Consider the following 14,924-nt stretch of genomic DNA (forward strand, 5'->3'; position numbering starts at 1 on the left):
CACCAAGACAAGAGTAATGGGCAGCAAAAAGTAAGTGTTACTTTACAAATCTGAACACTTTAAACAAATTCCTGAGGTCTAATGGCTTACCAGTAAGCAGAATTCAATTGCTGAAGAGCACTTGTGTCCTGGTGGGAGACTAGTAATTTAAAGATGGCTCCATGCTCACCAGGATTCTAATATAGACCTAGTATTGGGGGAGGGAGATAGCACGAGGGGTGTAAACCAGGTGGAATGCAAAGAAACCAGCAAAACCAGAGAGGCAATCAGTGGAAATCTATCAATGAAGGCCTCAGAGGGGGTAAGTAATAATTCAAACTCTATTGGACAGTTAGAATTACTGCACTAGCTGGGGGAAGGCACAAGGCTACAATTGTCAGTTTTATTAGCACTCTGAAAACTACTAAGAAATACTGCTAATGTTTTAGCTTCACTCTCATAAAACGTACAAGTAGAATGCCTGGGTGGACTGACCCTACTCTTGTGGTTCAAAATGTATATCCTTGTTTAGTTTTGCAGTACTGATTCCTTCGTATACTGTATGGGTGGGGTGGTAGCCGTAGACTGCAGACTTGCTTGAGTGTGCTCTGAAGAGAGAGAAAAAAAGAGTATGAAGCTAGTAGAACGAGACAAAAATAGGTTCAAGGAAGTAATGAAGAGATAGGAGAGTGTAAAAGATACAAGTCTGAGGATAGTGTGGGTAAAGCAGGAGAGTAGATACTACTGTTACAGTTTGAGAGTGCTTCAACAGTTACCACATCACAGTGCCATAACTTAGTTTGGAAACAGGTTAATAAACCATGCACAGTGCATTTATCAGCCAATTATCCTGTGCATACAAGAAAAAGGAAAATGAACACTTAGCACAGCTGAATCAGTAGCAGAGACAACTGTAGTGCTAAATCAGTAAATACTGTTTATAACTCCAACACTAAGTCAATTAGATTTACATTACAGTTATAACAGCAGTTGTAGTACATCATAGTTGCATAGAGACAACATAGCTGCAGTGGTAGTGTCAGTAAAACACAATTGCTGAATGTCAGAATCAACCGGTTAAATAAACAAATAAGCAGATCAGTAGTCAGGAATCAGAAAAATGAATACTAGTTGTATAGATCCATCAGAAAAACGAATACTATCTGTATAAATCTAAATACAGCAAAAAGTAAGTTGTTACTTTACAAACTTGAACACTTTAGACAAATTCCTGAGGTCTAATGGCTTACCAGCAAGCAGAATTCAATTGCTGAAGAGCACTTGTGTCCTGGTAGGAGACTAGTAATTTAAAGATGGCTCTATGCTCAGCAGAATTCTAATATAGACTTAGTATTGGGGGAGGGAGATAGCACAAGGGGTGTAAACCAGGTGGAATGGAAAGAAACCAGTGAAACCAGAGGGGCAATCAGTGGAAATCTGCCAGTGCCTCTTTACTCATCCCTCATCAGTCCCATAATTGAGTACAATGCCCCTTTTGGGATGTACCTTAACAGACACCTGCAGCAACTGGAAAGACCCCAAAAGAACCTCACCAAGAGGATCAAAGGGCTCAAACAGATGCCATATGCTGCCTGGTTAAAGAAACTCCAGCTCTACTCAGTGGCATACCGCCTGTTCAGAGGCGATCTGTGCCTGACGTATAAAGCCATGTCCAACCCGGAATTAATGGACATGCTGCACCTCAGAAAATCCAAATCCCATCGAGCTACGCGCTCGGGAGACTTGAACCTCAGCACTGAAATAAATAAGACATGCTGGAGGGACAGATTCATAACCCAGAGGCTCCCTTCACTCTGGAATAAAATCCCAGTCCAGGTTAGGCAGAGTCCCTCATTGACTCTCTTCAAGAGGAATCTTGATGTGTGGATGGGAGATCGTAGGTTTACCCCGGGTATCACTTTTGTCATTGTTAGACAGAGGCACAGTATACTAACCTCGAAAAAGGGCATAGCAAAATAAATTTAAAATGGGTGGCGAAAGCCAAACACATTCTGGCTAGGCTTATAAATGCCCTAGGGCAGATAGCCTAGTATGAACCTATCAACCTATGAAGGCCTCAGAGGGGGTAAGTAATAATTCAAACTCTACCCGTAAAGTAAAGGAGAAAAGAGACAGCAAAGCTGATTAAGGTTGGGAGTGTGTCTTCACATTTACTTGCTTATTTGTAGCCAGTTTGTGCACAGATTAGAGTAGGGAGATACATTATTAATGAAGGGGAATGTATAGAGATGCAAATAAACAGGTGGGTCTCAAGTGATACAAACTAGGGCAGAAAGCACTGAGATCTCTGCACTAGCTGGGGAGGGGACACAAAGCTTCAACAGTCAGTTTTATTAGCATGCTGAGAACTACTAAGAAATACTGCTAATGTTATAGCTTCACTCTCATACAAGTAGAATGCCTGGGTGGACTGACCCTGCTCTTGAGGCTCAAAATGTATATCCTTGTTTAGTTTTGCAGTACTGATTCCTTCTTATACTGTATGGGTGGGGTAGCAGACTGCAGAGTTGCTTGAGTGTGCTCCTGCTCTTGAGACTCAAAATGTATATCCTTGTTTAGTTTTGCAGTACTGATTCCTTCGTATACTGTATGGGTGGGGTAGTAGCCGTAGACTGCAGACTTGCTTGAGTGTGCTCTGAAGAGAGAGAAAAAAAGAGTATGAAGCTAGTAGAACGAGACAAAAATAGGTTCAAGGAAGTAATGAAGAGATAGGAGAGTGTAAAAGATACAAGTCTGAGGATAGTGTGGGTAAAGCAGGAGAGTAGATACTACTGTTACAGTTTGAGAGTGCTTCAACAGTTACCACATCACAGTGCCATAACTTAGTTTGGAAACAGGTTAATAAACCATGCACAATGCATTTATCAGCCAATTATCCTGTGCATACAAGAAAAAGGAAAATGAACACTTAGCACAGCTGAATCAGTAGCAGAGACAACTGTAGTGCTAAATCAGTAAATACTGTTTATAACTCCAACACTAAGTCAATTAGATTTACATTACAGTTATAACAGCAGTTGTAGTACATCATAGTTACATAGAGACAACATAGCTGCAGTGGTAGTGTCAGTAAAACACAATTGCTGAATGTCAGAATCAACGGTTAAATAAACAAATAAGCAGATCAGTAGTCAGGAATCAGAAAAATGAATACTAGTTGTATAGATCCATCAGAAAAACGAATACTATTTGTATAAATCTAAATACAGCAAAAAGTAAGTTGTTACTTTACAAACTTGAACACTTTAGACAAATTCCTGAGGTCTAATGGCACCAGCAAGCAGAATTCAATTGCTGAAGAGCACTTGTGTCCTGGTAGGAGACTAGTAATTTAAAGATGGCTCTATGCTCAGCAGAATTCTAATATAGACTTAGTATTGGGGGAGGGAGATAGCACAAGGGGTGTAAACCAGGTGGAATGGAAAGAAACCAGTGAAACCAGAGGGGCAATCAGTGGAAATCTGCCAGTGCCTCTTTACTCATCCCTCATCAGTCCCATAATTGAGTACAATGCCCCTTTTGGGATGTACCTTAACAGACACCTGCAGCAACTGGAAAGACCCCTAGAGAACCTCACCAAGAGGATCAAAGGGCTCAAACAGATGCCATATGCTGCCTGGTTAAAGAAACTCCAGCTCTACTCAGTGGCATACCGCCTGTTCAGAGGCGATCTGTGCCTGACGTATAAAGCCATGTCCAACCCGGAATTAATGGACATGCTGCACCTCAGAAAATCCAAATCCCATCGAGCTACGCGCTCGGGAGACTTGAACCTCAGCACTGAAATAAATAAGACATGCTGGAGGGACAGATTCATAACCCAGAGGCTCCCTTCACTCTGGAATAAAATCCCAGTCCAGGTTAGGCAGAGTCCCTCATTGACTCTCTTCAAGAGGAATCTTGATGTGTGGATGGGAGATCGTAGGTTTACCCCGGGTATCACTTTTGTCATTGTTAGACAGAGGCACAGTATACTAACCTCGAAAAAGGGCATAGCAAAATAAATTTAAAATGGGTGGCGAAAGCCAAACACATTCTGGCTAGGCTTATAAATGCCCTAGGGCAGATAGCCTAGTATGAACCTATGAACCTATGAAGGCCTCAGAAGGGGTAAGTAATAATTCAAACTCTACCCGTAAAGTGAAGGAGAAAAGAGACAGCAAAGTTGATTAAGGTTGGGAGTGTGTCTTCACATTGACTTGCTTATTTGTAGCCAGTTTGTGCACAGATTAGAGTAGGGAGATACATTAGCAATGAAGGGGAATGTATAGAGATGCAAATAAACAGGTGGGTCTCAAGTGATACAAACTAGGGCAGAAAGCACTGAGATCTCTGCACTAGCTGGGGAAGGGGACACAAAGCTACAACAGTCAGTTTTATTAGCATGCTGAGAACTACTAAGAAATACTGCTAATGTTATAGCTTCACTCTCATACAAGTAGAATGCCTGGGTGGACTGACCCTGCTCTTGAGGCTCAAAATGTATATCCTTGTTTAGTTTTGCAGTACTGATTCCTTCTTATACTGTATGGGTGGGGCGGTAGCCGCAGACTGCAGAGTTGCTTGAGTGTGCTCCTGCTCTTGAGACTCAAAATGTATATCCTTGTTTAGTTTTGCAGTACTGATTCCTTCTTATACTGTATGGGTGGGGTGGTAGCCGCAGACTGCAGAGTTGCTTGAGTGTGCTCAGCAAGCAGAATTCATGTGCTGAAGAGCACTTGTGTCCTGGTGGGAGACTAGTAATAATACCATGGAAAAATCCACTTAGCTGAAAATAAAATGCTTAGATTTGCACTACTCACAGATGAAAGTTGTCATAATTGTGACCTATATAAAAAGGCCCTTTGGCTTTCTATTACCAAAACAGCTCTTTTCTAAATAAGTGCTTTTATCTTTAACATACTTACCGAAGGCTACAGCCCCACCCCCTTAAAAGAGTGCTCCATGTCAGGGAACCAAACTACTTCCCTAGAAGCAACCAAGTAGATACAATCAGACTTTCCCAGTCTAGTTTCAAGCTGGCTACTGGATAGAAGGCCTTCTTTAGAACTGGACCTGCTTGTAGAATTCCTTACCCATAAAAATAAGAAATTGTGAAAGTCTAACATTGTTCAAAAAAACAACTTAATCTCTACTTATAGAATCTAACTGCACTTGTTCCTCTGAGGTTGCCTAATGATTGTGTAATACTGCATCGCTAACATCGTGCAATCTTACTGTAAACATAATTTCAAACCATTTGTAGATGTACTGCAGATGTCTTGCTGTAACTTCCTTATGCAAATAGATGTGACTTAATGCAAAGGAAATTGCTTTATGTAAATACTTATGCATGTACATTTCAATATTTGGTATTAATTATTTGATATTGTTATATTGCCATATTTTATTCAATACTGTGATATCGTCTCTGTACCCTTGTACTCAAGTCATGACTGAAAAGAGTCAATAGACCAGTTCACTTACTTATTATCAAACTGTAAAATAAATACAATCAATACTTATTACTCAGGTCCAGAGTCTTCCAACAGGTACATTGTCTCCAGAGCAGCGGTTATATATTCTGTGATTGAAGACATTTAACTACAGTGTATTCTCCAGGTACAGTCTCTCCAGAACTGCTGTCACATACTCTGTGACCGAAGACTTTTAACTACAGTGTATTCTCCAGGTGCAGTGTCTTTAGAGCTGATGTCATGTTCTCTGCGACCGAAGACATTTAACTACAGTATATTCTCCAGGTGCAGTGTCGCCAGAGCTGCTGTCATGTATTGTGTGATCGAAGACATTTAACTACAGTGTATTCTACAGGTGCAGTGTAACCAGTGAGTTGTCATGTACTCTGCAATTGAAGGCATTTAACTACAGTGTATTCTTCAGATGCATTGTCACCAGAGCTGTTGCCATGTTCACTGTGATCAAAGACATTTAACTACAGTGTATTCTACAGGTGCAATGCCTCTACGTATTCTGTGATTGAAGACATTTAACTACAGTGTATTCTTCCGTGATGATTTCCTTATGTTTTTGGAACAAATCTTCTTACTTTGGAATTGTTAATAATGTTGGTGACATTTGACTGACACAGTACACTGACAACTCTACCCTCACTGGAGCTTCCTCGGTGCAGCTATGATCTGCACACTCCAGCCAACTTTGTACACACTATTGGCTGTATTCAAAGGACCACAAGAATGGTAAAAAATGAGGCCAGAACTAGAGGTCTTCCTTTTGATCAGTAATTTCAGACTGTAAACTGTGATCCTGCACAATTAGCTTCAAATGTTCTGAGTGGGACCTTTGAAAGTGTGCAAACTACACTTCTTGAGGCATCCTAACAGATGACAGACAGTCCCTCCTAATCTATGGAGATGTGAGAAAGCAGACAGACTAAAACTGGAGGTATTGTTTAGAATTAAACACCATCTGACACAAACTGAAAGTCACCATCATGCAGTATTACTAACATCCAGATTGTTTGGTTAACTAACCTTGGGTAGCTCCTCTAACGGTGTTCTCTCAAAGCTCATTTTGCAGCTGATGCACATCTTACTACAATACCACATTGCCAAGTACGAAATAACATTGTATGTCTGAACCTCAAAAACGGTGTTACTTTGTCAGATCCATTTTGCACAGAAACTTCTAATGAAAAAGTTGCCTTGACTTGGTCTACTTGGTAGACTGTCACCAGCTGATTAGATCTATGATGTCATCCAGTGCAGTCTTACCTATCATTCCTAAGCCACAAGTACAGTGGTTGACAGAATATTGTCATTTCCTTCCTAAAATCTAGAGCTGTATCATCAAACATGTGCGGTATCCAGAATTCAGGTAGCCTCTCCTTCTTACTTAAACACTGATTAAAAGACACCAGTACAAGCAGTGGTATCACAGTACTGCCTGGACCACTACATTTTATCTTCCCTTACTGCCCTCAGCAGATCCACTACTCTATCCTCGTTTAACCCTCGCTTACAAATGCCGGTTCTGTAAAACAGAAAGGTGGTGTAGTTGTTATCTGTCAGTATAAGGGAAGACAAGATGTAATTGTTCTCTGGGAAGGTTGAGGAAAGATACAATGTAGTGGCTCTGTTGGGGGTTAATGAAAGGTGCAAAACAGTGGTTCTGTGGGGGGATTAAGGGCAAATACAGTGGTTCTACTGGGGGGTTAATGAAATATTTTGTGGGGTTGATGGAAGTCAACGTTGTGGTTCTGTGGGGGTGTAGGGGAAGATGCAGTGTAATGGTTTCTGATGGTTTAGCTTCTCCAAATCTTTTGGGTTTCTAATACCATGATAGGAGTGTGGACCCATTCCTAAGTCAAAGTAGGATTAAAGTTTGTGAAATTAGTATTATTTCAATCTTTGATGTTAGCCAGAAGTTCTCTTCGCAGCACACACTGATGTCAGCTAGAAGTTCTTTTCGCAGCACCCACAATGTGCCCAGTAATGACTCCTTCTGCAATTCGTATGGAGTTACATGTATCGGTAGCATATCTAAATATGATTGTAGATTCTTTTTTTATAAGACTCGTTGCTTCTACTACTTCTGGAACTGTCTGGGTATCTTTCTTCCACATTCCTCTAATTTCTGCCTACAACTCTGGTGTTTTATGACTTTGTGTTGATCTGTATGCAAGACACTGTCAGTGGGTGTGGCGATTTCAATGATCAGTGCTATTTTTTTCTTCTTTTCATGGACCACTATATTTGGTTTTCTCACATCTATCTTTTGAACTGTTGGTAATGTGTGATCCCATGTGATGTAGGCTTCATCATTTTCTATGTTGCTTTGAGGTTCATGTTTCCAGTGTTTTTCAGCTACTTCAATATTATAATGTTTGCACAATCCCCAGTGCAACAATCTTGCCACATTATTATTATTCCTTTCAGTATACAGTCCTTCTGCCATTAGTATGTCACAACCAACAAAGAGGTGTGCAACTGTTTCCAATTCTGTTTTACAAAACCTACATGTTGTCCCACATGTTCATAGGTAAGTACTAGGCTAACGACCCTGGAGCCAATGCAAGCCTAGCCCAATAGTATTCCCAGTCATCTGGCTTACCGGATGTTAGTTCCCTGTGCCCGTATCTAGCAATGCAATTGAAGTGATCCCCAGGATGAATTTCCTATTTCCCATCCACTCATCAAGATTTCTCTTGCAGAGGGCCAGTGAGGTGCTCTGCTTGATGTGAATGAGGAGTTTATTCCAGAGTACTGGAAGTCTCTGGGTTAGGAACCTATCTCTCCAGCAGGTTCTATTTAATGTGGTGATAAGGTTGAGGTCTTTGGAGCGAGTAACATGGAGGGATTGGGATTTTTTCAGATGAAGCATGTCTAGCAAAACTGGGTCAGACATGGCTCTGTCTATCAAGCAGAGATCGCCTCTAAGTAGGTGATATGAGACGGAGTAAAGTTTAAGTTTTTTAAGTCTGTCTGCATAAGGCACGTGTTTGAGTCCTAGGATTCTCTTAGTGAGGAACTTTTGTGGCCTCTCCAATTGTTGGAGGTGTTTAGTGAGGTACATGCCAAATGGAGCATTGTACTCTATAATGGGTCTGATGAGGGATGAATAGAGAGAGACAATGACATCTTTTTTCCTGTATGAGAAACCTTTTGTGATGTGATGTGCCATGTAGAAGGAGTTTCTAACTACAGTGGCGACATGGTTGTCAAAGGAGAGGTTGCTGTCTACCTGTGTCCATAGATCCCTTATAACACCTTCAGAGTTAAGTGGGTTCCCTTCATTATGGTAGTTTGTGGGCACCATGTTTTTCCCAAAGGGAATGACAATGCATGTTTTGGTGTTGAGCCTGAGGCCATGATTTTGGCACCAGTCATTGGTCTCCGTGAGGCTTTTTGTAGGATGTCCACATCAGCTTGAGAATCAATAATAGCTTCCAGTTTAGTCGTCCACGACTTTGGTTAACCAGAGTCCCTTGGCTTGAACTTCAGAGAAGTAGATACCAAACAGGAGAGGACCTAGAACCGATCCTTGTGGGACTCCACTTGCAACTGCTCGGTAGTCAGATTTGGAGTCAGCTACTTTCACTGTGTGGGTTCTGTCAGTCAGCCAGTTGGCAACCCATTCAGCGATGTAAGGGTTAATGCCTAGATTAGTGAGCCTATCAATGGTTCTAGAGTGTGGGATGTTGTCAAAGACTTTGGCTAGATCGAGGTAGGCTGTGTGGACAGCCTTGCCTTCATCCACTGCTCTGGTGACCGCTTCGAAGAAGTCTATCAGATTGAGCAAACATGATCTGCCTTTCACAAACCCAAACTGCGTGGGATCCAGGGTTTGAAGGTTCCCTATATCCTTATGTATATAATCTGTAATAATACGTTCCATAGCCTTACAGATCAGGCTCGTCAAGCTGATGAGGTGGTAGTTTCCAGGGTCAGAGTGGGATGACTGTGGCAGTGCGCCATTCATTGGGATCAAAGCCTGAACTGAGGCTGTAGTTGAACAGGGCACTCAGGTGTGGTGCCAGTTCTTTTTGTAAATCGTTTAGGACACAATTCGGTATATTATCTGGTCCCATGGAAGCTGTATTCTTAGCTTTGGTCAGTGCGGTTTGTACTTGTGCATTCGTGATAATAGGGACTTGGTATTCCTCAGGTATGTGGATGGGCCCTTTAGGGAGTGACGGGGAGTAAATTTTCCACTAAACCTGTCTGCCGAGATATTGGCAATGTCAGTTGTTTCAGTATAAGTGGTGCCGTTGTGCTGTAGCTCTGAGCAAATCTGCATATTATTATGCAGGTTCTTGACAAAACTAAAGAAAGCCTTGTGGTTGTCCTTAGTATCTGTAGCAATTTTGCTTTCATAACTAGCTTTGGTGGATTTGAAGAGGGATCTCAGTTTTTTACTGAGATTTCCATGGGAATTTTTCCAGTCATCGGACTTCACCCTTTTCTGCAACAGTTTTTTTTTCCTTCTGTTGTAGAGTTTGTTAATGGCAGGGGTCCACCAGATTGGCTTTCTTTTTTAGAGGAGAGTGTCTCGGTTCTATTTGGTATGGCCCTATCTATGCAATTGCATACGTGCTCATACAGTGCCTTGGTGTATGATTCAGCAGCCTTACTCCCATTCCCCATGTCTATGGATGACATGAAGCTTGCCACTTCTGTCCGTAGAAGCTCAAAATTAGCTTTGGAGAAGTTTTTCACTATGGCTTCCTTTTTCGGGGGTGGGTTTGGGATTTGGATATCATTGGTGATTAACTTGTGGTTGGATCTAACCAGGGAGGGTTTATCATAGGAATAGAGCAGCAGTCCCCCTTGTTTGTAATGACTAGGTCAAGAATGTTATTTCCCCTAGCGGGAGTGAGGATGAGTTGGTCCAAAGCATTGGAGTTGATGAATTCCAGGAAACGTTGGGCAAAAGAGTTGGAGCAGGAGTAGTTGTCCCAACTAATAGAGGGGTAGTTAAAGTCTCCCAGTATAAGGGTATTAGGCTGGACCTTGATGTTTTCCAGAGTGTCAGGAATGCAGAGTGAGAGTCCTGGGACACTGTGGGAGATCTGTAGCAGACTACAACATGGACTGCAGTTTTGTCCAGTGTTAACTGGTTTGTAAACCAACGTGTACGTAGTCCACTATCTTGGAACGCCAATATTAACCTTTCATCTTTTAGCTTGAATTTGCCTCTCCTTAACCATTCCTGCATTCAGTCCTGATCAACATGAGGTTGTTCCAGGACTTTTCTATACTTGCAACTATATTTATGCATTTTCCACATTTCTTGCCTTCTGATCTGATCCTTCACCTTATATTCTTCCTTTTGTTTTTGACACATTCAGTTGCTGCCTGATTTTTATCTACACCTGGTTTGATTTCCATTCCCAGTTGACATCGATATGCTTCTACTAGACTAAGCAGGGAAGTCATCTTAGATTTATTCTCCTCATGTTTCAAAACTTTTACTATGTTTGGGTCTTGTGAGGTCAGCAGATATGTATGTAGTGCCATGACTGCAGAGCTATACATGTATTCAATTTCAAGGAGGCTCATACCTCCTTCGGAACGAGGAATATATAATCTTGGTATGCACTGATTTTTATAAATCATTTGATGAGCATGAAGCATCCTTCTTGTTTTCCTGACTAATGTATCCAACACCGTTCGGGTGACAGTCATTCACTCCAAAACTGTAAGTTAGGACTGGAAGAGCAAATTGGTTTATAGCTTGAACTTTGTTCCTAGATGTCAGCGCTGTTTTCAGGATTAATTTAAGTCTTCTAAAATATTTCTTACTAAATTTTATTCACATTTGTTCATGTTTTACTGTTCATCCTTCATCAGTTCCCACATATTTATACACTCCCTCTTGCTTAATTATTTTATATCACATTCTTGTCCCAAACTGATCTTTTCTTGGTGTTGCAGCTTTCCTGCTTTAAAGATTGCTTTTGCACATTTATCAAGACCAAATAGCATACTTATATCATCTGAAAAAAATTTGACTTCTTGCAGCTGTTCCTGTTTCACTTAGGGCAGCAGTGACACTCTGAAAGTTCTGTGGCAGTTAATAGCAGTTCATCTTTGTGGTTGTCTTGCTGTCACAGACAGGAAGGTGCCACTGAGCTTTCATTTCCAATTAGGAGAAGATGAAATACCTTGGTATCAGGGACATTTTGTGCTTCTGTCTTCATACAGGGTAAGCAGTGGGAATCCCAAAATATTCGCTAAGTCACAGTAACAGCTGTCAAATGTCATTGCATTTACAGCTAATGTGGCATACGTTTGTGTAACATGCAGAATTACAGATTTGAACTGCTTGATTCACTGACCATTTATCTGCTTTTATTTAGTCAGCTGCTGCAGAGCTTGGAAGGGATGGGAGCATTACACATCTTAACATTGTGGGCACTGGTACTTTAGCAACAATCACATAGACTTGAAAGCAGGAACTCGTAGAGCCCATTGTGGAGTAGGGACCAAGACAGATGGAGGTCCCTGTCTTGTGTTAGCCCAAAGTAGCCACTGATATCCCGAGAACTTCCTCCAGTTAACTATTGAGGCCTTTAATGGTTGGACTGCTGTTAGTATAGGACTTCATCGTGGGCTTATTATAGGTGATGGAGCCTTGAAGATCATTACAGCACACAGTCCTGTCCTATTCAACAAAGTTTGTTTGTATAAAAGTGTACAAGGGTATCATGTAATTCAAAAAGTGCATTTTCTTTGTACAGATTAGTGTAAGAGACGTATGATATTTGATGTGCAGTAGCGATGGTGATCACATGTTGTGATTCATGATTGTCATATTGCCAGTTGTTTGGAAGAGCACAAGTTGGCATAAGGGAGTTGACACTGATTTCTGATATTAAAGACTGTGTATTATGGTGTCATGCAAATTAGCATTCAGTTATAGTACTAAAGAAATCATAGAGGTACATTGTAGTGTGGGGCCAGCTGCATAAAAGGACAAACAGCTAATGAAGACCTGGTGGTTAAGAAACTGCTTTTCTGTACCTGGGACAATGAACTTCTTTGCTACTATGTAACTCTGCAGAGAGTGAACCAACTGTGTCACTTTCTTTGTTTCTGGCCTTTCCTTCCCACATTGTTGCTTCCCAGAATGCACCACATGCCAGTGGGTTACACAGTACTGCACAAAACATACAACAATTTAGTGCAACAGAGAACTAAGTATTTGTTTAATAATGCAGTTTTGTGAACATCAGCTGGAGATATATATTTTGTTATGCCAGCACAGTGACGTCTTGGAGAAATTGTGGAACAATGGGTCTTCAATTATACCACAGTACTATGCTACTTTATTTCTTTTCTTAATATTCTTGCTTCTCTAAGTTTTTTAATGATCTTATTGTTTAATATATCACTGCACTATGCAAACTTAGATTTTTAGGGAATCCTGGCCATAATGCATATACAGTAAATATCCATAGGTCACACAAATTTCTCAGTAACTGACTTGGATGACCAAGTTTTCTGTAATACAGGAAACATATTTCAATAATTTATCTGTCCTAAAAGCTAGTCTGCCATGGAAACATTCCAGTCAAAAAATATTACTTGTGACACTGGATTTTAGTGTAGGTTTCTGACTACTCCAGTGGTTAGCTGATTTACACACTGTCGCAAAACATTTTCAGTTCTGTAACTTTTGTTGTCGTGAAGTTTACATTTACCATTACACATTGCTGTTTGCCTTCCCTTATCTAGTGTCAGGTTCTGTCAAGCTGTACTTTTCTTAGTTGCAACAGTTTAAACAGAATGCTGTGTGTTTGTTTGTATGACAGGCAAATGTGCGTCCACAGTGCGGTCGTCTTGTTGGATTCTCTTCAGGACGTGAAAATCCTCATGGTGTTGAAGCAGTAACCCAGGGACAGCGATGTGCAGTTGCACTCTGGTTCACCCTTGACCCTCGGCATAGTGAACGGGTAAGCATCCAGTTTCAGAAGGCCTTTTCTTGTTTCTGTAATTAAATGTAAAGTGATATTCCAACTCATCCCTAACAAAAACTGAATTGAATTATTGCACAGTGATGCTTTTAGGTTCATTCTGTAAAATGATGACTAGTAGTTTATGCTGGAATTCAGTATGTTGCTGTAATTATGACACAACATCTACATCTCTTAAGTGGTAATTTGATTAGGTACACTTTTTGTTTTTGTAATTTATCGTCCTTTGTGGTATTTTGTACATTTTCTTGAACAGTAAATCTCTGTGTGTGCTTGTTTGAGATGTAGAATGTGGCTGAGATTCTTGATGGCCTCTTTTGGCCATAAGTTTACTAAGACTCTATGAACCTTTCTTTCTGGTCCACAAGTTAAGTGTTAACTGCTGATTACCAAAAGAGAAAATTGTGTTGAAGACTGATCGCTGTGTGTGCTAAGGCCACTCTGCAAAAATGTCATAGTCCAGCAATACCTAATGTCTGTCCTACAACAAAAGAAAATCAGTATACTGAGCATCCCAAGCAACTTTTGTTGATAAATATTGAGATTTTTGTAGCTGCAACAAAGGTAATAAACTTTTATTTTCTTTCTTGATTTTGATACATTTTTACTCCAGTAGATTACCTGTATGTTAGGCCCCATTTCACTTGTGCAGTCATGACATATACAATATATAACTACAGCAGCAAATCCCTTTATCCAGCAGGCACATTTGCTGTCTCATCTGCCTGGGTTCAGAGCAGTACATCAGTAAATGTTTTATGTATGTATGAGTGTATTTATGCATGCTGACTTGCATGACGTGGCATCAAGGAGAAAGACCCTTAACATTAATTTGATCTCAAAGAAGATGCAGGCACTGTAGAAAAGCCAGGGAGACCCAAACTTCCATATATAGCTGTCTAGGGCACCAAATATTTACAAATAGCTTTAATAACTACCTTTAATGTACTTACACATACAGTTGTACAGTGTGTAAAACAGTTTTGGCCTATGTTATTAAGAGACAAGGAATTATGTTATTTGCTACCTAAGCAAATTAAAATCTCTTATAAGAGGGCTAGAAATGTGAAAGACTTGGTAGTACATAATCACTTTTGTCTCCCATCTAGTAATGTAAATATAGGTGGAATAAAAGAAAAGGGAATGTTTCCTTGTAATAGGTGCTCTATTTGTAAATATGTGGTGCCCTATTTTACATATATTAATAGAATACAGTTCACTCCTAGATGTCATTTCACCTGTTGCACAGACAGAGTTGTTTATGTACTAAAGTGTACTTGCAATTTGTATTATATAGGAGAGACTTATAGAAGTTTCAAAGTACGTGTACAGGAACATGTTAGGGACATCAAAAACAAGAGACTAGAAAGTCCTTTAGGGGCCCATTTTTACATCATCATAACTGTAATACTGATGATTTGGGAGGGTGTGTGTTGGAGAAGATTGAGGTTTTACTTGGGGAACACAGAAATATTAAGAATAAATTGCT

The 14,924-nt window shown here is 40.5% G+C and overlaps 1 protein-coding gene across 1 annotated transcript in view; it reads left to right on the forward strand.

Annotated features, from left to right (window-relative positions):
* Window positions 1–14,924, forward strand: part of P3H1 (prolyl 3-hydroxylase 1) — a 798,122-nt gene that overhangs the window by 770,216 nt on the left and 12,982 nt on the right. The window contains exon 14 of the mRNA XM_044061892.1: window positions 13,274–13,414. Within this exon, the coding sequence (XP_043917827.1) occupies window positions 13,274–13,414 (141 nt within the window). The remainder of the gene's footprint in view (window positions 1–13,273; window positions 13,415–14,924) is intronic.

The sequence above is a fragment of the Protopterus annectens genome, chromosome 2.part0, assembly GCF_019279795.1.
Source record: "Protopterus annectens isolate FY-2018-M chromosome 2.part0, PAN1.0, whole genome shotgun sequence".
NCBI lineage: Eukaryota > Metazoa > Chordata > Ceratodontiformes > Protopteridae > Protopterus > Protopterus annectens.